This window comes from Lithobates pipiens, unplaced genomic scaffold (genome assembly GCF_037356315.1).
Source record: "Lithobates pipiens isolate NorthernLeopardFrog02 unplaced genomic scaffold, aLitPip1_a1.2 Scaffold_1, whole genome shotgun sequence".
NCBI classification, from domain to species: Eukaryota; Metazoa; Chordata; class Amphibia; order Anura; family Ranidae; genus Lithobates; species Lithobates pipiens.
This window is the reverse complement of record NW_027507685.1, coordinates 215,345,346-215,371,828: the sequence shown is the minus strand read 5'-3', so window position 1 is coordinate 215,371,828 and position 26,483 is coordinate 215,345,346. Positions and strand designations below refer to the sequence as shown.

Sequence of the window (26,483 nt, the reverse complement as noted above, 5' to 3'; positions counted from 1 at the left end):
ATTCCAGTGCAGACCAAAAAAAAGGGTCCTGTACCATTTTTCTGTGAATGTGATGCAATTTCAGGCATACAGGGTGTATAGCTGAAATCTCATCGCACAGCCATCACGTGATCTGAACAGCAATGCGGTGCGAATCACACACATGTCTGCCATCACACTAGTGTGAACCGGGCATTAAAAAAAGAAGTATCAATGTGTGCTGGAGAAGGTTGAGTAGCATGCAACAATATATGTGTATTTCTACAGTCAGGGATATACTGTACAGTAGATCTTGCAAAATGGCAGATAAATGTCTCTCAGAAAATTAGAGCAAAAGGTTTACAATGCTACAAACCCAACACTGGGATTGAGCCTAAGACCCCTTTCACACGGGGGCGTTTTTCAATCACTTTAGCGTTAAAAAAAGCGCCTGTAAAGCGCTTGAAAGAAGTCTCATCTGCAGTCCCAATGTGAAAGCCCAAATGCTTTAAGAGCCCTTTCACAATGTCAGTGCCCGAAAAACGCTCGTAAAGCGCCTCTTAAACCAGCAGCGCTTTACCAGCGTTTTTTGAGCGTTATTGGGGCGCTTTTAACCCCTGCTAGTGGCCAAATAAAGGGTTAAAAGCGCCCACAAAACGCTGCTGCCAATAGCGTTTTTCAGGCGTTTTACAGGCGCTTCCCATTGATTTCAATAGGAAGGGGCGCTTTAGGAGCGTTGTATTCACCGCTCCAAAAGCGCTGCAAAGAAGCTGCTTGCAGGACTTTTTTTGACGCTCTGCCAGCGCAGCGCCTCAGTGTGAAAGCACTCGGCCTTTTACATTGGGATTGCAGTTGCGGCTTCTTTCAGGCACTTTTTTTAACGCTAAAGCGCATGAAAAATGCCTGAAAAACGCCCCAGTGTGAAAGGGGTCTAAGTGTGGTATGGTCCTAAAACCCAAGATTCCATCTCATATCTGGAGACATTTATTTGGATGTAGTCACTGTCTGGCCAGTCATTTTCCAAATGATTGAAATAGCTGAACTGGCTGAAATTCATCTATGGCAACCTTTACATGATTAAGCCCCATGGGCGAGGTGAAACGCGATGGGCCATGGCTTTGGATGAAGCTGGCTGAGGCTGCTTTCACCTGTTTACTAATGGCTTTGCTAGGTGTGCAGTGTTTGGGACCTTTCTCTATGCATATCTACAGTATGTGAGGAGTTAGACGGACTCCTGCCCAGGCAGCACCCTTTACAGGAAACACCGGATGGACTTACAGAGGCTTGAGACCTTATGTTTTATGAGCCTTTACTGTGCATTACTTTCATCATCAGGACAGAAATATTCACAAAAGGAATTATCTCACATGATATGAGCCCAGAATACCATCATTATTACACAATAAAGAATAGCACACACACACACAATAAATTGTTTGACCACTTGCCGACCAAACTATAGCCGAATGACAGCTACAACGTGGGCGGCTAGTTCTGGGAGGCCGTCATATGACAGCCTCCCGTTATCGCGCACGCTCTGTGATCACAGTGTCCTCCAATCAGCGGCTCTTTACCAACGTGATCAGCTGTGTCCAATCACAGCTGATTACTATGTAAATAGGAGCCAGTTATTGGATTTCCTTTCCCCGCGCTGGCAGCATGAAACAGAGAGAAGAGAGCTGATTATGGGCTTCTGTAAAAGAGACATGTACACTGATTATCAGTGCAGTCCCAACAGTGCTGCCATTCAGTGCCTCCTAATCAGTGCAGCCTCATCCGCGCACATCAGTGAAGGAGAAAAATTACCTGTTTGCAAAATTTAATAACAAACTATGAAAATGTTTATTTAGCAAAAAAAAAAAAAACCCAGTGGTGATTAAATACCACCAAAAGACTAACTAACTAATATCCTACCCATAAAAGCTCAGGCAGTATATTTGTTAGTAAAACTTGTATGTAAATGTCAGTTCACAAAACTGCACTCCTTAAGGGCCGGTTTACACTATTGCGATGCGAGAACCCTGCCAGTTTACACTGCCATATGCAAACTGCTGGGGAGTGTCATTATATGTTAACGACACCCCCATTTCAGCTCGCATATTGCACTGCGAACTGACAGTTCGGACATGAATCGGATCACATATGTGTGAACACACATGCAATCTAATTCTGTTCCGAACATAAAAAAGGGCCCTGTGCGTGTTTGCACCGAATGCGGTGCGATATCAGCCATACTATCTGTATGGCTGACATCGCACCCACACAGGCATCGCATGTAATGTGAACAGAAGTGCGCTGCGAATTACATGCGATGTCTGCCATCGCAATAGTGTGAACCGGCCCTAATACTGCTAGATTTTACCTGGAGATAATTGAGAGTTTGGATGGCCTAATTCACACAGGTGCTGAGGCCTGTGGTCTGGGAATGAACCGTGTATTTATGCAGGTTGAGCCACTGGGTGCTGCATGCATTTATGGGGACGCAGCGGCTTCACAGACGCAGCTGCTCGTCCCATATTGAAAATCATGTGGGTGAGTGGACCTGATGCAGACAGTGTGCTTTGGGCTGCTCCCCCACACTTTTAAAATTAGGATAAGTGGCTGTGTCTGTTCAGCTGATGGGCCCCTATACACTAAAGCCTTGTACACACGCTTATATTTTCGGATGACAGAATGTCCGTTTTTTGTGGCATGCTAGTCTCATGTCGAAAGTGAAGAGGTTACTCAAAATACGAAAATTTTCGTACGACAGAATACAATGTCAGTACTAATGAAACGAAAATCGAACGTTGATTTCACATCCGATAATAACTTTATAACCTGCAAATCCAACTTTTGTCTGACGAAAAAGCTAAATCAGCTGTCAAAAGCACCGTACTAACGACCTGAAAATCGTCAGACAGCTCGTTACAGGAATTTTTCCATTTGATTTTCAGATTGTTAGTACGGGCTTCAATGATTCATTCACCTTATTTGCGGTGACCTGTGTTTTTCTGCACCAGATAAACATGGGTCACTGCTATGGCACCTAAAGGTATTTCTTTGTGCCCTGTTCACTTTGCAGTGCTGGTGTGATGTGTGGTACAGTGCAGAAAACTGCTGCATGATGGTATCGCATGTTGCTGCACAGTGACAGGCATGAATTGTTAAAATAAAGTTATGAAAAAAAAAAGAAAAATTAAAGAAAGTGCAATGCGCTGCAATATACATCATAATGCTCCCTGCTAGGGATGAGCTCAGCTGTGTTCGCATGGTCCACGTGCAGAGCCCACCAGGAAGTCGGCGCAGCGCTGCGCTAATCACAGGCAGTGAGACATTGCCTGATCTCTGCAGCCACGCATGGGGACAATGTCTGACTGCCTGTGATTAGCGCAGTGCTGTGCCGACTTCCAGGCGGGCTCTGCACGCGGACAATGCGAACACGCCTGAGCTCATCCTTACTCCCTGCCAGAGCCCGCATTGCACTAGCTTTCAGAGTAAACACTGGGATTGATTTTCTAAAGGAAAATCCACTTTGCACTGCAAGTGCACTTGGAAGTTCAGTCGCTGTAGATCTAAGGGGGGCATGCAAGGAAAATAAAAAACAGCATTTTAGCTTGCACATGATTGGATGATAAAATCATCAGATCTTCCCCTCAGATCTACAGCGACTGCACTTCCAAGTGCACTTGCGGTGCTAAGTGGATTTGCCTTTCGTAAATAACCCCCACTGTGTTTTATCATGCAAGCTAATGTGAACGTAGCTTTACATGGGCTGCCTGCGCACAGCACCTCGTGGCTCAAGCCGCATAAATACGTGTCCCATTCATGGGGTAGAGCAGGCTTTCTCAACCTTTTAACCCTAGGGGAACCCCAAAAAAAATTTTTAGGTCTCGAGGAACCCTTACTAAAACCAATTCATCAGGGCTAAATAGAACAATGCCCATTATACTGGTGGTCAATAGGAAGAATGTTCTCCTTAAAATGGTGCTCAGAATGCCACCCTTAAAGACAGCTAAATATATATATTGTGTCATGCTGCTGGCTTTGCTAAGTGATGCTAAACCTTGAACTCTGTAGGCACCATCAAAAAGGTGGTTCATCGGCCACAGCTCAAGGAACCCCTAGCAACCTCTGGAGGAACCCTGGTTGAGAATGGCTGGGGTAGCCTATCAGGGCCTATTTAAATGAGGCCTATGGGGTGTCTATTGAGGCGAAATTTTGGATGGAGATGAAATACAGATACCGTATATACTCGATTATAGGCCGACCCGAATATAAGCCGAGGCCCCCAATTTACCCCCAAAAAAACTGGCAAACTTATTGACTCGTGTATAAGCCGAGGGTGAGATATGCCTGTCCATCCCTGTGTGTGTGTCCGTCCATCCCTGTGTGTCCGTCCATCCCTGTGTGTCCGTCCATCCCTGTGTGTCCGTCCATCCATCCCTGTGTGTGTGTGTGTCCATCCATCCATCCATCCCTGTGTGTGTGTGTCTCCATCCATCCATCCATCCATCCCTGTGTGTGTGTGTCTCCATCCATCCATCCATCCCTGTGTGTGTGTGTCTCCATCCATCCATCCATCCCTGTGTGTGTGTGTATCCATCCGTGTGTGTGTGTGTGTGTGTGTGTGTGTGTGTGTCCAGCCTACCTGTGTCCCGAGCCTTTGTCCCGAGCCTCCGTCCCGTGCCTTGCCTCCTTGCCTCCGTGCCTTGCCGCCGTGCCTTGCCTCCGTCCCGTCCCGTCCCGTCCCGTGCCGTGCCGTGCCTTGCCTTGCCTCCGTCCCGTGCCCTCTTCGTCGGCGCCTCGGCGGCCATTGTAAAATTCAAAAGCTGCGCCGCCGCCTTCGCCTGTGATAGGCGGAACACTGAATTTCCCAGCAGCCTGTGTTCCGCCTATCACGTACATCGTATCATCCTCGTCCGTAGTACGAGGATGATACGATGTCCGTGATAGGCGGAACACAGGCTGCTGGGAAATTCAGTGTTCCGCCTATCACAGGCAAAGGCGGAGCCGGAGGCGCGGCTTTTGAATTATAGAATGGCCGCTGTCTGTCTGCTCGACACGCTGATCGAGCGGGCAGACAGCGATGACTCGAGTATAAGCCGAGGGGGGCACTTTCAGCCTCAAAAAAGAGGCTGAAAATCTCGGCTTATACTCGAGTATATACGGTACCTCAGATGAAACACTGATTAGTAGGGCCATTCAAAAGTTGGATATGCACTTTGTGTTAAAAATGTCTGATTCCTCGCCTATTCTGTATTGATATTTGTATATTATACAGTTTAATGAGAACATTTTTGTGAGGTAAAATAGATGAGGTAAAATAATAAATATAAAAGCTCATACAATTCTATAAACTGATCCCATATCATTTTTTAGAACTTTATCACCTCAGAATATTAAAATCTAATTTGCTCATCCTGTCAAAGGAAGACACAGGTCTGTGTGGTTCCAAATGAATTCGTTAAGACTTGTTAGTGCCTATGGCATCATTATCTCACAGTACAGCTGAGTAACCTATATCAGATTTTATACACCATAACATTTATGTAATAGGATGTGGGTTTGTTATTGTCATCGTTCGTTAGCGGAGCGCAACATAACATACTGAGGTCACCTCTATACATGTCATTGGGTGTGCCGCATCCCTTTCAGCTGGATTCAGAGTTCTGTATTACTCTCCTCCACCCAGGTTACACCACAGGGGTCAGATGTGGTGTGCATGCTTTGTGGTTTATTGCTTATTATTGTTTACACAGAATGGCTCACCAAAATATGCATGATTGCCATGAAGCTGCAATAAATAGAGTAGAGAGCGTGATTGAAAGTCGTGAGCTGAGAAGATCCGACACACTGCGGGACTCGGGGTTGTAGCACATCAGCCTTAGAGCCCCCCGTGGGTGGCGGTGATGTCACTGCTAAATATTTGAAATGAGATTACAGTAGAGTCTGTGGTTACTCAGAGCAGAAAAATAAAGGTCCTGCTAGCAAAGCAAATGTTGCTATAGTTATTGGGGTTGTGTTAACAAAATGCCACAGTGTAAGCAGTTTTTCTGTTCAATATGTTTTATTATGCCGCGTACACATGACCAGACTTTCCGGCAGACTAGGTCCAACGGTCTTCTCAATGGACTTTCAGCGGAGTTCCGACGGACTTCCGAACGAACGGACTTGGCCACACATGAACAGGCTAATGCCCTGTACACACAGTCGGACATTGCGACCATAAAATCCGTCTGATTTTTTCCGACAGCTTTTGCCTGAAAATTGTGTTGCATACACACGGTTGCACAAAGTTGTCAGAAAATCTGATCGTTCTGAACAAGGTGACGTACAACACATACGTCGGGACTATAAACGGGCCAGTAGCCAATAGCTTTCATCTCTTAGTTTATTCTGAGCATGCGTGGCACTTTGTCCGTCGGAATTGTCTACACACAATCGGAATTTATGCGATCGGATTTTGTTGTCGGAAAATTTTAGATCCTGCTCTCAAACTTTGTGCGCCGGAAAATCAGACAGAAAAAGTCCAATAGAGCCCACACACGATCGGTTTTTCCGACAACATAATCTGATCTGACTTTTTCCATCGGAATTTCCGACCTTGTGTACAGGGCATAAGTGCGTTCAAAAGTCCGTTAGTTTTGAACGAGATGACTTTAGAGAGGACTAAAAAAGGAAGTTCAATAGCCAGTAGCCAATAGCTTCCCTTGCGTCGTATTTGGTCCGTCGGACCAGCATACAGTCAGACAGATTTGAAACATGTTATATTTCTAGGTCCGTCAAATTTTTTAAATTAAAAATGATCGGATTAGCCCATACACGATCGGATTGTCTGATGGACTGATTCCGTTGGACCTATTCTGCCAGAAAGCAAAATGAACAAGTCAGTTCCCATAGACTGCAATGGTATTTATTGTATAATGTTAATGTTAGGCTCTTTGTTTGCCCCCCTGAGCCGGGGGGTGTTTGTCCCATCTGTAATTTTGTAGCATGTTGGATGATAATGCTTAATTTTGGATAGGGGGGTGGCTTATTTTGTGCTAGCTGAACAGCACTTGGATGTTTCTGGGCATGCTCAGAGTGTGTGTTTTTTGGGTTAGTAATTTAAGGACATCCTTAACAGGTGTACTCACTTTGAAGTTCTGTCTCTACATTGAATGAACTTGCATTTTGTGTGTTTCATGGACTGTGCATGTGTTTTCAATTGCCTCATGAGCATGCAAACCTGTGTTATATAAAGTTTGCAGATAGCATTCTTTCCCTTGCCCTGAAAAGAGGCAAGATTGTGTGTGTAGGGTCGGCAAGAGAGTACATTTGGGTGTCCTTGTAGAGTTTGGAACATGTGTATTTTCTCTTTGTATTTTGTTTGTTATGTCTTTGCAAAACAGGTGTGTTTTAGAGCAAGTTTTTTTTTTTTTTTTACTTTGGTTTATTGTATTTTTTTGGGTGGGGGGGGGATATTTTCCCTTGAAATATTTTTGATGTTGTCCATGTGTTTGTAGGTTGTTAATTCAATTGTCTGCTGCATTATTTTTCAAAATCTTCCTCAAGATGCTGTGACTAATGTTTAAGGCTGGGTTCACACATGTGCGTTGCAAACTCCAGCTCCGTTTTCTCAGCGAAGAGAAAAAAAACAGCTGTTTATCGGTTCCTCTCCGTACAGCTACATACATGAAAGAATTTAAGTATTTTTGCTCTCACTAGCAGAAAACTTGAGAAATTACTTTATCTTCAGGACACTCTTTAGCATCCCCTTTACTTACACCCGTCCACTGACTCTTCTAGCTGAAGAGGGTGGCCCTCACTCCACAGGCCCCAAAGACACAGATCTGTACTCACAGTAGGTAGAACCAGATCCTTCCTGGTGTCTCCCTTCTAGTCAGCTGGTCAGGACCTCTGGGTTCAGCTTCTCTCTCTCTAGGCTCCTGGGTCTACCACCCAGGGCTACACATCCGCCTCCGTGGAAGAGAGGGCAGCCAGTTTAGATGGAAATAGAGCTTTTCTGGACCATCTTGTTGATCAGGAAAAATTATATTTTTCTTTTATTTTTTTTTATTTTATACTCGAAATTACCAAAAGTATTGGGATATTTTCTGTGTAAAAGCTGCAGCCCATCCACCTATAGTAAAATACCCAACTTCCCCAGACTAGACCCCCATAAGCTCCTAAACTTCTTGTTATTGCCCTGTCTAGTGAAGAAGACCCTTTCATCAGCAATTGTCGTTTTTATGTTTACCATCCAAGTTTCGACTGATGGGCCTAGATGTGAATGCCATTGTTGAGCAATTAATTTCCTTGCTTGGAAGAGACATCTAATCACTGGTGTTTTAGTAATGTTGGGAATTGTAAAATCCTCAGGAATAGTCAAAAGACAGGTCCTGACTGTTGCTTTCAGTTTTAAATTAAAAACTCTGTTGATCTGTTCTATAACCTGCGTCCAATACCTAAATAACTTCGGGCACCTCCAGAACATATGGATAAAATCACCAGTCATGCCACATCTAGGGCAGTGGTCGTTGTTTCTCCATCCTAGTTTAAACATTTTCTTAGGGGTATGATACACCCGATAGAAAAAAAAAAAGGTGGGAAGCTTTCTGGGAAGGGGAGATCGAGACTCTGGTGCCATGGTCAATTATCCGATCCCAATCGGAATTAGACAGAGGGCCTACATCGTTCTCCCATTTTTTTCTACTTTTAAGCAAGGCTTCATGATCAAACGTTTTATCCCCTAATCTAGCATACATATAAGAAATCAGTCCCTTGAGCGTGTCCTGGGACATGATCTGTGACAACACAGGCATCTGAATCCATTGAACCTTTTGAGGTCCAAATTGTGACTGGACTGCATGCCTAACCTGGAGATATTTATAAAAGGCACGGTTCGACAATGAGAACTCCAATTTTAAGCTATTGAATGATTTAATTTCTGACGCGCATTAACTTTAATGGCCTCCCAGTCTTAGTCCGTAGGGTTCAATATTGAGTTGGCCCACCCTTTGCAGCTACAACAGCTTCAACTCTTCTGGGAAGGCTGTCCACAAGGTTTAGGAGTGTGTATGCTCCCAACTTTGTGGGAACAGTTTGGCCCCTTCCTGTTCCAACAGGACTATGCACCAGTGCACAAAGCAAGAAGGTTCATAAAGACATGGATGAGTGAGTTTGGGGTGGAGGAACTTCTTTTCTATTAATAAAAATTAAATGAATACAAAAAAAAAGAAGCTACATGGAAGGGCTATTGATTCCAGAGCCAACCAGGCAGCTAGCATTTCTAGAAGGCAGTCAATAAGGGAATTCCATTCATTTCTGTTACTACACGTTTCCTTTTATTCAGTGTGCTCCAGTGACAACAGAAATTTTTTTTTGCTATTATTAACTTTTTCCTTTGTCTCAATTTTACCAGCAAGGTATAAAGCTTCATGGAATCCATGGAATAAAGTGTGATAGTTTATATCTGAAGGAATGTTAAGTTTGTAAGTGCAAACGTTTATTTATAATGATGGGCTTGGCCATAGCAAACTGCTGATCTGATTTTGTGTTTAGGAAGGAAAAAGGTGGGGGACCCCAACAAGGAGGAAGTCAGGCCTGAAAAATGTGACCTTTCTACTCGTGTGGGTTAATACTTCTCGAATTCTGGAGCAGGTCCTTTCCGTGTCAGTTAGTAGGCTGGGGAATAAAGGCAGGAAGTTTAAACTCACTGACAGAAGAAATAGCTAGGATCTGGCGTCACCATAGTGCTGCTCCATCAGGGATGGGTGGGGGCCCTTGTCTCATCTGAAGAATTCAGTGAGTGGAGATGGCACCAGTAACCAGTCTGTCATTGTACAATTTACTCCACAAGTCAACAAACAATATAACTAGTTACATCCATTTTCTACCCCAAAATTTCTTTATTTCTTTGACACAGACAGCTCAATAATTACAAACATCGTTGCCCGTTTTGAGCATCCCTTGAAAAGATCAGGCTGTGGAGCAGAGAAAATAATTAAGTACTCTGAGAGTGCCGCTGTTGAAGATTGCGCTGGATCCTAATGTGAAAGTGACTCGTGGGAACACGTCCTCCTACCGTTCATAATTTAGGAAAATTTGGCTCTGACCAGCCTTAATCCATCTATGTTTTTGTTACCACCCCCTGTACAATAACTTTATAAACTAAGATGAAAAATGTATAGCATGAGCCTTGGTAAAAAATGTATAGCATGAAAAGTTCCAGATTTTTGCATACATCCAAGAGGTGCTGGTACTTCAATGATTGCTAATACAAATCAAGGGTCTTTTGAAGAGCTTACTGGCCCTGGTGAGGCGGGTTACATGCAGCCAGGACTAGCCTCCACTGGGTACCCAGGAACATCAGTCAGAGGTCAAACCAACAGAGAGGGAGTGCCAGACCAAAACAAGGCCACAAACCAGCTTTAATGATTCACAAAACAGCTGACACGCTTTGTGGGGAAAACCCCCCCCTTTTTTAGAGGATCAGCCTGCCTGAGTACATTTAAGCACTTGCAAACATTACTGAGCCCTGAGGGGTGGGGAGGGGGTGCCCCTGAAATGTATTTTATGTTATTTTGAATCAACAAAGCTGGTTTGGACTGATGATTTTGGTCTGGCACTCCTTCTGTTGGTCTAAGCCAGTGGTCTCCAAACTACGATCCGTGGGCTAGATGTGGCCCTTTGCTTGTCTTTATCTGGCCCTTGGGACACTCTTCCTCCCTCTGACATCAACAATGGGGTATTATTCTTCCCATTGACACCAATCATGGCACATAAATTCTGGCTCTGACACCAAAGATGGGGCACTAGTCCGCACACTGACACCATCAATGGGGCACAATTCTTCCCACTGATACCAATGATTGGGAACTATTCCTCTTTCACCTAACCACAGGGATGCTATGTAGTTTTATTTATACCCACTGACCACCAAGCATGGGGCATTATCTACTCCCACTGTCCACAGTCCGGCCGCCCTAAAGTCTGAAGGACAGTAAACTGGCCCTTTGTTTAGAAAGTTTGGAGACCCCTGGTCTAAGCTTTGAATGACGCTCCTGGGTACCCACTGGTTGCATATAAGCCACCTCACCAGAGCCAGTATGCATTGGAAGCTGTATTTCTATGTTACTATCTCACTGGGGGCATGGCCTAGAGCTGCATGGCATAGGGCAGTGATGGCGAACCTTGGCACTCCAGATGTTTTGGAACTACATTTCCCATGATGCTCATGCACTCTGCAGTGTAGTGGAGCATCATGGGAAATGTAGTTTCAAAACATCAGGAGTGCCAAGGTTCGCCATCACTGGCATAGGGTGTGCAGAGTGAAAGCTCTGCTTGAGCAGAATCCTTTATATTGATCCTGGGGGATATCTCCTTCCCAAAGCATTGACATCTTGCTTACAACAACTATCAGACCTCATACCAACATGTCTTTGCCGAAGAGAGTGTCTGGAGCCATCGCTAAGCTGGACAAGTATCGCCATGAGGAGTGAGACCCGATGGAGGAAGATGGCATTGCTCCACTCCCGGAGGAAGATTATCCAGATTCTGGAGACACTGCCAGAGTGCTCAGGGCCATCTCCCTAGGTCAGACCACTCTCACCTCGAAGATCAAGGAGGTGAAGGTTGACATATCCCTCATCCGGCAAGACATGCACAAGCTGCGGAAGAGGGTGGCAGAGACCGAGCGCCAAGTCAGCCACGTGGAGAATGGCCTGCCGCCATTGTAAGTAACCACAGAAAGGCTACATCACCAGTTAACCTCCAGTCTCCATAAGCAGAAGACATGGAGAACAGACTCTGTTTTATGGGGCTACCAGAGTGGGCCGGGGGCTTCCGACCCCCCCCCCCCCCACCTTTTTGGAAAACCTACTGATCAAAACCTTCGGCAGAGAGGCCTTCTCCTCCATGTTTGTGGCAGAGCACACCCATCGTTTGGCTTCGAGACCACCGAGTGGCACCCCACTGCACACCTCCATCGCGAAACTTTTGAATTACCGGCACCAAGACGTTATCCTGAGGCTTACTTGTGAACAGGGCAACATCCCTCTCGATATTGTGCAAGTCACTGTGTTCCCAGACTTCTCCACTGAGGTACAGAGAAAGCAGGCGCAGTTCGTTGAGACCAAGTGGCAGCTCCGGATCCACCACTTGACTTATGCGATGCTCTTCCCGGCAAGACTCCGCATGGTGTGCGTTGGCAAAGCAAGTTCTTTGAAGATCCGGATGCGGTCCTCTTGTGGCTGGAAGATGGTGGTGCAGCTGTCCCTGCGCCTGTCTGAATCCCTGTTCACCGAGCCTCCACTGCCCCCTCACAAGTGTTAGAATCGCTGCTGATCCTGGTACTCTGCCCATCAAGATTTGACTCTGGATCATCCTTTTCTCCATGAACCACGAGTTGAGCATCACCTGCCTGCAGCCCTGCCTCCCCTCTCCCGAAACTCACCCTGCTATATTAGGGGTTCCCCTGTTAATATATTCCCTCTCCCTCATTGAGGTCCTCCACATGCTCCCCCATCTCTAGTGTTGTTATATCCCATGAGTCTCAAGTGTCCCACCTGCTGCTCTCTCACTTTCAGAGACTTGTCATCCCCCCACCATTGTGCGCTCTTCAGTTATTGAACGTCCCCTATACCTCAAAGTTTGTCCTGAACATATGTTCACTTTAAATTTTTTCATTTTGACTTTTCAAGATCTGTTTTCCTGACCAGCCCCTGCCCCCTCAGTTGCGGTAGGCAGTAGCCTGTTTGTTCTACCACCCTGATCCAGTGCTACTATAGACTATTTGTCCTTTGTTGTTTCTAATGTACTTTTGACATATCATCGTAACTTTTATAGCAATATGCACAATTTGTCCTTATTAAAGGGTCATCTGCAATCTTCCCCTGACATGTATACAGCCCTTATCTACGGGTGGATATCGCTCCCAGAATATCAGTACTGTACCATTCATTTTACATTTGTGATGTCTTATATGAATATCTATACACCTGAGCAATTTCTCCTCATGTTTCTGTGCTGCATTGTTGGTTGCTCCTTGCGGGTCCGACTGCATGCTTTCCCACCCCCTCCCCCCCACAGCTACCATGGATACCCTTAAACTCACGACCTGGAACGCCCGGGGACTGTGCGCCAGGTCCAAACGTACCACCATTCTATCCTGTCTCTAATCTCTAAGGGTATATCTGTCCTTGTGGAGACCCATGTCACAGGCCAAATTCAAATGGCCCTCAAAAAATCTTGGGTCGGCTGGTTATACCAAACCCCTTTCTCTTCTAACTCTCGCGGAGTGGCCATCCTGATAGCCAAATCAGTACAGTTTCAGCTTCACACTCTGCAGTTGGACCCCCAGGATCAATCGCTATTTTTAGATGCTACTATTAATGGTCCGGAAATTCTCCTTATGGCATTTTATATTTCCCCTCCGTTCCAGTTCACTGCAATTTGGCTGGGGGTGTTTAACATGACAATCAGTCCTAGTCTTGACAAACTAAGCCCTTATGTCCCTACCCACTCCATCTCTAACCACCAGATTTGTCAGGTTCCTTTCAGATATCGCTATGATTGACACATGGATATACAGATACCTATCTATAGACCTCTCGTGTTTTACCCCCTCCCACTTTTCCATGTCCCGCATTGATCTAATCCTGGTTATGACCCCTCTCCTGCCTAGCCTACTCAATGTGGAGTTTGGTGTCAGTGTGCTCTCCGACCATTCCCCATATTGGGCTATGCTACGCTTGCCTGCTCCCCTGCGGTCCGGAAGCTGAATCTCTTCTGGCTTTCTACCCTGTCAAATTTGGAGGGAATTCAGAGGGAATGGGTGTACTATTTACATACTAACCGGGGGTTTGCCCACGGTTGGGACCATATGTGAAGCTTTTAAAATACATGTCCGTATGGTTCTGTCCTCATGTATCAGACATAAGGATTCTTCTAAATTGATACTCAGGCAGGCAAAGGAGCATCAGAGATCCCTTGAACAGGTGTTTCTGAATGATCCTTCTGCAGCCAATACTTCCCTTGTGCGAATACAGACTAGACTCACCGATGAACTACACTTCGGGAAGGCCAAACAGGGAATCTTCTTCAGCAAACAACGCATTTTTGAACACAGTGAACGTGCTGGCAAACTTCTCGCCTTTATGGCACACCTTGATTATAAACCCCCAGTAGTGGTTACACTCTAAACTGCCTATGGGACTAAGATTATGGACCCCAATCTAGTGGCTGGAGAGTTAAGGCATTTCTATTGCGACATATACCTCCAACGCCAACTACTCTCTGGAAGAGATTAATTGGGCCAAGTCCCAAATCCTACTAGTAGATATAGGGGCCCCTACGGCTGATCAGGCTGTGCTTCCCCTGGTTAGCAGAATCAAATACCTGGGCATTCAAGTATCCCGATCAGTAACGGATTACATAACATAAGCCTCAACCTTAAACCCCTATACGAAATTCTAAAAACCAAAATGCAGACTTGGTCTTGTCTCCCCCTTGGGGTTATGGGACGCATCAATCTAGTAATAATGATACCCAAATTACTCTACATTTTTTGGCATGCTCCTTTATACATACCGCCACGTGTATTCAAATCCATGGAATCCATCCTCAACACATTCATCTGGGGTTCTTCCCGTTACTATCTCTTGCTGAATCTCCCTGCACATAGATATATTTGCCAGTAAAAGAAGGATCCTTAGCTAAGACTGTAAATACTTATCCGTCCTACTGCCCATTCTGATGTTTGAAGCGTCTGCAAAGTCAAACATTTTTTAAATTAAAATAATAAACAGGTTTATACTTACCTCCTCTTCTGGGGTCCCTCATCGGCACTCTCAGTTCTTCTTCTGTGTGTGCCACCGTAGCAATCCGCTTTATATGGGGACACACATGTGAGAACGCTGCTGAGCCAGGCTGTGTGTGTCCATAGACACACACACAACACAGCTCTGCCCCGCTCCCTGCTTTCTCCTTACAGGATTTGACTGACAGCAGCAGGAGCCAATGGCTTCTATGATTGTAGCCTGTAAATGCAGGTAAAGGGAAGAGAAGACCTGCAGAAGGGCAAAGCGCTGGATCAATACAGGAGTCAGGTAAGTGTTAAGGAAGAAAAGGGGAAACAGACAGTGGAAGATTTTATACTTTAATGCAGAAAATCAAAAAAAAAAAATCAAAAAAAAAATGTGAATTTAGAACCACTTTAAAAGAAATGCCAAACGTTCTTTCCAGAAAAATCCTCTGCTAAAGTTTCTTCTGAAACTTCCAGAAGTGTCAATCTCCTGTGATCCCAGTCACATAACAGGTAGAGGCGAACTTATGAGCTCTCCCTTACACCTCCTGTCCTTTTTGTCCCCCAAGATTAATGACAGAGTAAGACGGGACACAGAGCGGCACGGGAGCCTGTATTAAGCCCCTGGCCAGCAGAAGAACGGGATCTGGATAATGTTTTATTGTTATTTTCTTAAGTGTATGTTCTTGTTGGTATATCATGTAGCTTGCTATGGGGGCACCTGAGCAGTCTCGCTCCCAAGCTGTTTCTCTGTGTGTCCATTCACACACAGAGCATGGCTCAGTCCCATCCCCACTCTTTACCCATTGGCTCACTGCATGTAATTGACAGCAGTGGGAGCCATTGGCTCCCGCTGTTGTCCCAGCCAATTAGGAGGAAGAGCCCTAATTGGTCTCTCGTGCACATTGCTGGATCGAGATGGGGCTCAGCTAAGTATTTAAGGGGGGCTGCTGCACACAGAAGGTTTTTGTTACCTTTTTTAACTTTAAAAAACCTTGACCCTTTACAACACAGCAGTTTGCAGGATCTCACAAATGCACAGGAACACAGTTTACTGGTGGGGCCTGCTGTGTTTCTTCACATGCGCAGGGGATCTGGTGTATGTGCAGACACAATGTTGGGATCTGCTAGGTAGCTGATAGAGGCAACTGCAAGAAACAAGTAAATGGCTAATGCCCATACACATGATCGGAATTTTGCTCAGAAAAAGCTCTGATGGTTTTCCCGATGGAATTCCGACAGGATTTCGTTCAAGCTGTCTTGCATACACACGGTCACACCAAATTCCGACCGTCAAGAACACGGTGACGTACAACGCATATGACAGAACTAGAAAAAGGAAGTTCAATAGCCAGTAGCCAATAGCTTCCATCTCGTAGTTGCATGTGAGCATGCGTGAGCTTTTGCGAATCTGAATTGCATACACACGAACGGAATTTCCGATAGAAACTTTTTCCGTCTGAAAAATTGAGAACCTGCTCTCAATATTTTGCTGGTGGAAATTCAGGCAGCAAAATTCTGATGGAGCATACACACGGTCGCATTTTCCGCCGAAAAGCTCTCATCGGTCTTTTGCTGGCCGAAATTCCGACTCCATAACACCATGCAGCAGAAACTTCAAAAAACTGTACTTTTAGTAGAGTTATGACTTCAATGTGTGTTCTGGTCAGCAGCGCATGGCCTCTTTTTCACAGTTTTCCCAGCTGGGCTTTGGTTCTCCCTCACATGCACCCTGCAATCGCTATTCTTTCCTATGCAAAGGTCCTACAAAGTTTGAATAATCAGCGAATGGCCTTTGCAAAGAAATGATGAAGTCGGTCAAGATGACATGATACTTAAAGTAAGGGGTGAATATGGACCCAGTAAGGGGTGAATATGGACCCAGTAAGGGGTGAATATGGACCTAGGGTTATTCATTCTGTATGTAGGTACCAGGAACCTAGCTATATGCAATACAATTAAAGAAATAGTTAACTTTTGAGGATTGCATGATACCACTTTTTATACAACTTTGTACTACTCAGAAAAACAAGCTTTTTTATATATTATAAGGACCATTGATAGCAAACGTTATATACTCTGGTGAAAGTTTTCCCTTCGTTTTTAAATGCAAAAAAGGGCACTGTCTTTATAGCTTACCCTTTTCCTCTGCTTCATAGTCTTTCTTTCAAAATGACAGGTGCACTTTGAACCTAAAATATGATAACATATCGACTGGAGGCTGTTGTGTTTGGCACTACGCGCCTCTAGATCACTCCCCCAGTAGTTGTGGTTCCTGGGAACTATACAGATATATATATATATTTACAGAGAGTATACATCCTGGAGGGAAGTCGGTGCTCATTCAACGTGCAGATAAGGCAGCAGGAAGGGGCTGCATCTCTTTGATAGAGAACATAGTTTGTATAATGACATACTGTAGATCGAGGTCCCTACCACGCATGCTGCTGCTTCCTCACACACACAGCCTTTTAATACACCCTTGGTCAAATCTCACTGCTATGGTCGTTCCTCATGTACCTATAGAGATGATAAAGGATTGGGTCACCATACAGAGCAAGGAACTGCAAGCAGTGAAGCCAGTCTGAGCATTGCTTATAATCAGAGGTTAACTTTGGAGTGATTAACATTAGATTACTGAAAGTGCTTGTAATGACATGCAGAGATTTTCCAGCATGTCTATGGTTGCTCCAAAAATATCCTGACATGTACAACATTCATATGTTGGTGAAGCCCTAATAAATGATTGTGGGTCCCCGCAGCGTAATTTTATTGAGGGTAATGCCTGGTACACGTGACCGGACTTTCTGGCAGAAAAGGTCCAACGGTCTTCCCGACGGAGTTCTGACCGAATGGACTTGCCCACACGCGAACAGACCAAAGTCCGTTCGTTTTGAACATGATGACGTACGACGGGACTAGAAAAGGAAGTTCAATAGCCAGTTGCCAATAGCCACCCTTGCGTCGTATTTGGTCCGTCGGACCAGCATACAGACGAATGGTTTTCCTGATAGAAATTGATTCCGTTGGAAAGATTTAAAGTATGTTCTATTTCTAGGCCCGTCGTAATTTTTTGAAGAAAAACAATCGGAATCCCACACACGATCGGAATATTTCCGACGGAATCATTCTGTCTGACCTTTTCTGCCGGAAAGTCCGGACGTGTGCAGGGGTGGACTGACAACTCATGGGGCCCCTGGGCAATAGGAGGTTATGGGGCCCCCAGGCAATCAGAGATTATGGGGCCACACAGTATACAAAAACACACACACACACTGTATACAATCACACAGTTTACACAGACATGTACACATAGTATACACAGACATTTTTCTATTGGCTGAGAAGGTACTGGAGAGGATTTTTACATACTGTAGCTGGTTTTACTGAGGCTGGCAACCCTGATGGGGCCCCCTAGTGGCCTGGGGCCCTCGGGCAGTGCCCGAGTGGCTGAATGGTCAGTCCGCCCCTGGACGTGTGTACGCGACATAAGCAGATCTTTCATTTTACCCTATGAGAGTGATGTCAGTGTAAGACAAGACTTTAGCAAAGGGTAAGTACCTTTAGTGATTAAATTGCAAAAATAAATAAAAACATAGCCTGTAAAAGACGAGTGATAATAGTTACCTGTTCTGCTGACCAATGTTTGCTCTCTTGCCGAACTACACAAGCTAAAGAATCTTCAGCATCAGACACTTCCAAGCACGTCAAATGCTGCATCCTCTTCCACACGTTGTAGTTCCACTTCCCTGCCATTACATCATTAGCATGTTCCAGGGACATGTAAAATACTGTTTTTACATTTTTTCTTTATTCTTTGTGTAACTATAACCTTCAGGGCCCCTGTGGCATCACTCTTGGGGCCCTACCCACTGATCCCTGGGCCCTTTCTTATGATCCCGCAATGGGACCCTTTCACATGTGCTGCAGCGTGCCCCCTTCCTTAGCCAGTTCTTGCCCAGGGCCTACAGCAAATAGCATCGTGCGGTGCTGGGACAGAAACAAACAACACTAATTCTGCTCCACATTCTTCGACCAATAAGCCTCATCAGACAACTATTCGTTGTTGTAGCCAGAGAATGTCACCAGCACACCATGGATCTCCAGAAAGGGTACAACGCTTTATTCAGAAACATCATCATCATCATCATCACATCATTACAGTAGAAGCAATGTTTTGGAGTCTTGCAGGACCTTTTAATTAGGCATGTGACATAGTTGTACAGGGTCCAGTATCTGTGGTTGCAGGATGGGTCCATCAGGGGTTGCTCAAACCTGGCCCAATTATCTTCAGGTTTGTGGGGTACAAGGCTTAAGGTCCAGACAGGGGATCGGTCAACACCAACAGCCTTGCCAATCCTTCTTCTCCCAACCACCACTAGTCCCCTGACTGAGCCAGCCTTCACTTTTTTTTCCCATTTCCCTGGGTATAGGCCACCGTGCACTACTGAAATTTAGAGACATAGTCCTGTCCTTCCTGGAATTTTCCTTATTTTACAAATGTGCAATGAGCAAACCAAATGCAGGCATCATTCAGATATTCCCACTGAAAGTCAAGGAAGTCCTATGACGGCATTGGGCTGGAAGTGGTTAAATCCCTGATATATCACCAAAGCCTACTAACAGGGCTCCTGAAAAAAATAAAAAAAAATAATACAAATAAAAACTATTGACACCATCCACTGTCATACAGAAACCAATCTCTGCCCCACTGACAACATACACTGCTCTACTGACATATATATATATATACACCACAGGCGTGCATGGGGGGGTGCTGGGTTTGCCTGGGCACACCCTAATCAGCCCCAGGCGGTGCAGATTGCACCTGCTGTACCCCCCCAACCCAACAGCGCTTCCCCCCTGTCCTCTCCTGCCAGCTGCTGCTTCAGGTACAAGGGGAAATGTTTTAAGATGTCATTTACCGACCTCTTCCTTTTCTGAATGAACACAGTGAGTGATCAGTACAGAATGCTCACTGTGTCCATTCACAACTGAAGAATAGCAAACATGGTTTGCTGTACATACACGTACTTAAGCTTTGAGGTGCACACCCTAATGCAATAAGCTATGCTCACTTATGCATGGAGACATGGATGGATGAGGGAGTTTGCTTTAAACATTAAAAATGAATTAAATAGCATTTTCAGTTTGTGGTGCTCAGATACAGCAGAGTTCTGTTTTAAGCCATTAAGTCCAACCAACACCTCCTGTTGGATGGACCAAAGCCTCGTACACGTTCAGATTTTCCACAGACAAAACTTCTGACTTTTGCCGAAGGGCGTTGACCAGGAACTTGTCTTGCATACAAATGGCAAGGAATTGTCAGCCAACAAACACGAACATAGTGACGTACAACGTGGTTTTTCAGCTCTTTAGCGTCACCCTTTGGGCTCCTTTTGCTAATTTTGTGTTAGTAGAAGTTTGGTGAGTGTTGATTCGTATTTTTAATTTAGCATTTTTCATTTCCTGCTTTTCAGTTTGCGCTTTCATTTCACGCTTTTCAGTTCGTTTCTGAACGGCCGTTCGTTAGCCAGCCATTTTGCAGAATCGGAGGAGATAACGTGCTTTTTCTTATTGGCCTTGGAGTTATTGCTTTGATCCAAGTCCAGTCCAGGAACAGGAGGAGGAGGAGTTCTTGGACCAAAAATTGGTTGCTTTATTAATTGTGACCAATTATGTCATATGACTTTGCTGTGGGAGCTCCAGTAGAATAATCCAGATGTTTTTCGGAATTATCTCTGGATGACGGACCCCTGCTTTCACCAACTCTTGGCATTGGTGACCCCCTATATTAAGAAGCAGGACACATGCATGAGGCTTTTATTTTATTTTTTGGTTGAATAATGTTTTTATTTGGTATATTTTCTATATTTTTGGATGCATAGAAAGTATAGACCAGTAGCTGAAGCGCAGCAGTAGGCGGAGGGCCTACATAATGGGGTTTGTCCTAAAAGGCTACAGTGAGGTGGGGGTTAAAATAATAAGTACAGTAATAGGAGGATTTTAATTAAGGAGGAATTAGAAGAACTGTACACCATTGGAAGATAGGAGGGTGTGGTAGGGTGTAGCTGGGTGGTCCTAAGGGGTTGCTAGGAGGGCTGGTAGGATTGTGGCATTTATTCGACTTTGGGACAGCAATAGATAACATTCTCCCGCCCTCCTGCCCTCTTTTTTGTGTAGTGATAGGCAATGGGAGGTTATTTAGTTTAGTTGTGTTATGCCACGTACATACGACCGGACTTTTTTTACAGCAAAGGTCCGATGGAACGGGCCCGTCGGACAATTGGATCGTGTGTGGGCTCCATCAGACCTTTGCTTGCTAAAAATCTGGCGGACTTTAGAAATAGAACATGTTTTAACTTTTCCTACCCAAAAAAAATCGGTTCGTGTGTATGCTAGTCCGACAAAAAACGACGCTAGGGCAGCTATTGGCTACTGGCTATGAACTTCCTTATTCTAGTCCGGTCGTACATCATCAGGTTCAAATCCGTCGGACTTTGGTGTGATTGTGTGTGGCCAAGTCCGTTCATTCGGAAAGTTCATCAGAACTCCGCCGAAAGTCCGTCGGAAAGACCGTCAGACCTAGTCCCTCAAAGTCCGGTCATGTGTATGCGGCATAAGTGTGCTCATGGCAGGGATTGTATGGTGTTGTAGCAGCTGGCAGTGGTCGTAGGGTTTTTGAAGGCGGGGATGGTGAAGTTCTTTGGAGAACGATGGGTTGGGCCCATCTCTGAGATGGGTGTACCTGCCCTAATAAGGGCGGAAGTAAGAGTTGGCTGTATCGGCTGGTGAGTTTGCCAAACAATTGCCCCTGTGCTGGCTTAAGTTACGGCTGGGGGGCCGGGAAAAAGGCAAGGTGGTGCCAGATACAGATAGTGATGTCAATGGTGCCTTCAAAAATCCTATGCAGTTTGCATTCCAGTCAGTTAGGTTATGATATGTTGTTGCGGTGTATTACCATATTCTTACTGATGTTTTCAAATGTTTCTGTTATGATTTTGGTGTAATAAAAGGCTGTTGTCGCCATTTAAACCCAAAAACAAGGTGTCTGGTCTAATTATTGGTTAAGTAAGGTGGGAGTTGGGGTAAATGACATACAGCCTAAAATTGGGCAATACCCCAGGCATGCCCTTTTTGGTAAAGTTCTATTGGCAGATAGCATGTCTAATTGTATTTTTATTTTTTTTAATGCACAATAAAAAAAAAATTGTGGAGAATAATACTTGGCTATGTGTTTTACTTCAAACGACAGTTTGGGAGTAGGCAGTTACATTAAAAAAATACAATGTAAAATTGACAAGGGACACCAACATAGTTGTATTTTTGATCTTAAAAACTGCAGGATAATAGTGTTGTGGTGACTTGTCAAAAAAAAAAAAAAGTATAATAATATTATTCTTGATATCACTAGAAAATAAAAGCCTTTTAAAATATGTTTGGCAGAACTCCATCAGCATCACCATCAAAACAGCTTCATTATGATCCCATTAAAGAAGATGAGAATGTGCGCTGCATTTCGAGATTTAATAATTTGCCACGTCACGAATGAAAATTTTCCAGTACGAACACTAGTTTACAAGACCGGCCGCTTCTGCCACGTCCTTGCTTCCGAGCATGCGTGTTTCTACTTTTAGCCCTTGTACACACGGTCGAAGATTCCGACAACCAAATCCGTCGGAGTAATTCTGACGGATTAATTTCGGAAGAGGTCCGGAAGTGATGTTGCATACACACGGTCGGACTAAGTTGTCGGAAAATCCGATTGTACATAACGTGATGACGTTATTTTGTTACAACGGGACTATGTTCAGGCTAGTAGCCAATAGCTTTGGCCTAGGAATTTGATCTGAGCATGCGTGGCACTTTGTCCGTCGGAGTAGGCTACACATGATCGGAGTATGTCCAATAAGAGCATTTTGTGGGAAAATTTTACCGGCAAGTTGGAAAAGTTGGTCCGTCGGATATTCCGACGGAAACAGTCCGATGCAGACCACACACAGTCGGAATATCCGACAAAACGGTCCAATAGGAAACATTCCGACGGAATCTCCGACCATGTGTACAAGGGCTTAGACTTTTGTCCGACGGGCTTGTGTACAGACACTCGGAAAATCCGACAACAGACATTTGTCCGTGGAAAATTTTAAAGCCTGCCATCCAACATTTGTCCATGGAAAATCCGACAATTGTCCGATGGAGCGTACAAACATTTGAATTTTCCTCCAACAGCCTGTAATCACACAATTCCCGTTAGAAAATTAGATCGTGTATACGAGGCTTTAACTTAGCATTCACATCTACACTTTCTGGGCCATAGACTGCAGTAAAACCTTGACAAATGTTCTTATTCATTTCCACTTTATCCAAAACAAAAAAGCTTTGGTTAAAGTTCTATTTTAAGGATAGTTTCCTTTCCCCCGAAGAATTGGACATTCTCCTCACATTCTTCATAAAAGGCACTTTTCATGGCACTTTTAGATCTATGACTGTGAAGATAAAGACATTGAGATCTTTATTATGGTTTTTGGTGGAAATCGGTAACTCTCTGTGACCAGCCTTGGTGATATAAAAGCTGCAAGGGCAGTCAACTATGTCTGTTATTGCAATAGAATATGACATTCTGCACTAGATAATATAGTGTATCACACAGCTGGGAAATGTTTGAGTGATGTCAGCCCTTTGCATCCAATGACAGGTCAGATAGAGTCATTTTGGGAAGTTTTTGTCCTCTCCCCTTCTGCATGGCCTCTCCCTCTGGCATTGAGTGTCACAGTCCTAGTGACAGCTCACACAATCTCCGGACCTTCCAGGAGAGAGAGCAGGCTGGGGGGGCTCACACCAGCAGGGGCTACTGCAACGGACAGCTTGGTGAGTGTATTCCACTATGGACTAGCACTAATTTACGTAGCTTAATGTATATCTATTACATGTCATAGCCTGTGATGTTATGTTCCATTGATCTCATCCTGTATATATTTTGTATATGAGCAACTTAATACATTTGTTGGCTTCATTTATAAAAAAAAAAAAACTGAAGCTCGGTAGGAGCTAGATAGAATCCGTATTTATTTTCTAGCACAGATGAAAGGTGAAGTCTTGAGGTTCCCGAAGGAAACACACTAATCTCTTGGTCTCAGTTGTCATAAAATTATTCTTTGCAACATTTATGGACGCATTTTAAAAGATCGCAGTTGACAAAATGGAAGCAGAGCGGCTGAATGCCTATCCTACCGAAAGGATCAGTCCACCCAAAACTGATGATTTCGATCCTGAAGAGTTAACACCTAAACCTACCTACCAACTAAGTATATCGGTTGGAGACTCTATGATTGGGATCTCTTGCTGAGTTCTTGTGTCTGAACACCTGCTTTGGCTATTACAAAGATTTTCAACTCTCCCAGTTGGATTTTTATTTTTTTTATTTTGGGGAAGGAAATGGTGGAACACACAAATGTGGACAGGAGAACCCAAAACTTCCAGATGAAGAGGAACAGATAGGGGAGTTGTGGTAGGGAGATTGCTCTGTTGGGGTATACAAGACAAATAAGGCAGGCACTGACCTAACCCACTAGGGTCCACTTATAACTAAAATATCACTTATAAGTGGAATGGCACTTTAACTACCACCCGTCGTACATACACTGCTGCACGAGGGGCGCTCTGTGCCAGATCACGTATTGGATATGTTTTATAGCAGAATGTAAAAAACATTTTTTTTTGGTTTTTTTTCCAAATTTTTTTTGCATATAGCACAAAAAATAAAAACCAAAGGGGTGAGCAAAAACCACCAAAAGAAAGCTCTATTTGTGGGAAAAAAAGGACATCAATTTTATTTGGGTACAGTGTTGCAGAACAGCGCAATTGTCAGTTAAAATAAGGCAGAGCCGTATCACAAAAAATGGCCAAGTGGTTAACACACCAAATTATAAACAGTAACCTATTTTATATACATTTTTAAAGAAGCAATTATTCAGTAGCATTGTTTTTTCTATCTATCTATCTATCTATCTATCTATCTATCTATCTATCTATCTATCTATCTATCTATCTATCTATCTATCCTCAATATGGGATTTAAATGCAAAATGTATCCATTTGATCCATCAAAATGAAGGCTCATGCGGACAGGGGTCCCCAACCCCTGTCTGCATGACAGTGTTTGGCCTGCTTTGCCTGCAATCCATTCGCACCTCAATAGGACCTGCTGTGTCTGAAGAAATGCAGCACATTGCAAAGCTGGTCAAATGTTGCTCTTGAACTGTCACCTACATCACTCCATCAAAGTCAATGGCAATTTGCTAACCTGCATTTGATGTCAAATGAAACAAATCAATGCATCTTATGGTGACTATAAAGCATCTTATAGTGACTTTAGATCAGTTTTTCTCAACCAAGGTTTCATGGCACCTTAAGGTTCCTCCAGAAGTTGCTAGGGGTTCCTTGAGTTGTGAGCAATGATGGATATTGATTTCCCACCTACACTGACCATCAATGTAAGGGGAAACTAGAAAAATAGTACTGGATCCATAGGGTTATTTTACTGGTCTTGCTAGACTTAAAGAATTTATGTAAATGATGTCACTCCCGTTTAGGCAGCTTCTGCAGCCTTTCTCAACCTTTTTCCCCCAGGGGAACCCTTAAAATAATATTCAGGTATCGGGGAACCCCTGATAAAACCCATTCATTGGGGGTCAGTGGAAACAATGCCCCTTACTTTGGTGGTCATTGAGAAGAATGCCCTTTTTTACAGTGGTGGTAAGAATGGCCCCCTTACAGAGAGCTATAAAGATCATTGGTGTCATACCACTGGCTCCTCCAAGTGACATTGACTCAGAAATATGTAGGCACCATCAAACAGGAGGTAAATCAGCCACAGCTCAGGGAACCCCTAGCTATCTCTAGAGGAACCCTAGGAACCCTGGTTGAGAATGGCTGCCTTAGAGGATCTCCATAGTCTCTTTGGTTTGTAGCGCAATGTAACAAAAATTTCAACTGAATCACCACACCACTGCTAAGAGGTCCAGGTACAACTTTATTCCAATAGAAATCAGGGGTACAATCTAAAATGTAGCCAACATGGAATAAAAGTGGTTCTTCCGTTGAATTTTTTTTAATAAGGTCAGTTTAAATTTTTGTTACATTTATTTATTTATTTATTTCAGGTACTTATATAGCGCCGTCAATTTAGCTTTACATAAATATTGTACATTCACATCGGTCCCTACCCTCAAGGAGCTTACACTCTAAGGTCCCTAACTCACATTCATACATACTAGGCACAATTTAGACAGGATCCAATTAACCTACCAGCATGTCTTTGGCGTGTGGGCATCAATGTAAAGGGTCAGGTTTCCACTGACATCCAATGTAATGGGCATAGGCGTGCGCACATAGGGTGCCAGGTGTGCCTGGGCACAACCTAATCACTCTTGTACTATGCAGATTCCCCCTACTGCCTGGCTACAGAGAAGGGGACTAGGGGAACCTCTGTACTCAGTCCCTTTCTCTATCTCAAAAGTGAGACATCAGGGATCTGTTTAGACCCTTGATATTTCACCAAAGCCCCCCAACTGGGTTCCTAAAAAAAAGGAAAAAATAAATTAAAAAATAAAAATAATATTGTAAAAATAAATGTAATAAATAAATAAATAAAATAAAATAAACTGCTGACACCAATCTCTGTCCTACTGACACATCAAGTGCTCAAATGACACTGTCCACTAATATACGTACAGTATACACATGTATTTGTTTT

The 26,483-nt window shown here is 44.1% G+C and overlaps 1 protein-coding gene across 4 annotated transcripts in view; it reads left to right on the top strand.

The window, feature by feature from the left end:
• PRX (periaxin) overlaps window positions 1-26,483 on the top strand; it is a 96,703-nt gene that overhangs the window by 9,473 nt on the left and 60,747 nt on the right. For 2 of the 4 annotated variants that reach the window (XM_077482322.1, XM_077482307.1), the window contains exon 1: window positions 23,460-23,596. The exons of the other annotated variants lie outside the window; for them this stretch is intronic. In XM_077482322.1, coding sequence (XP_077338448.1) covers window positions 23,470-23,596 — 127 coding nt within the window. In that variant the 5' untranslated portion in view covers window positions 23,460-23,469. Of the gene's footprint in view, window positions 1-23,459; window positions 23,597-26,483 lie in introns of those variants that run through there. 4 annotated transcript variants of the gene reach the window in all.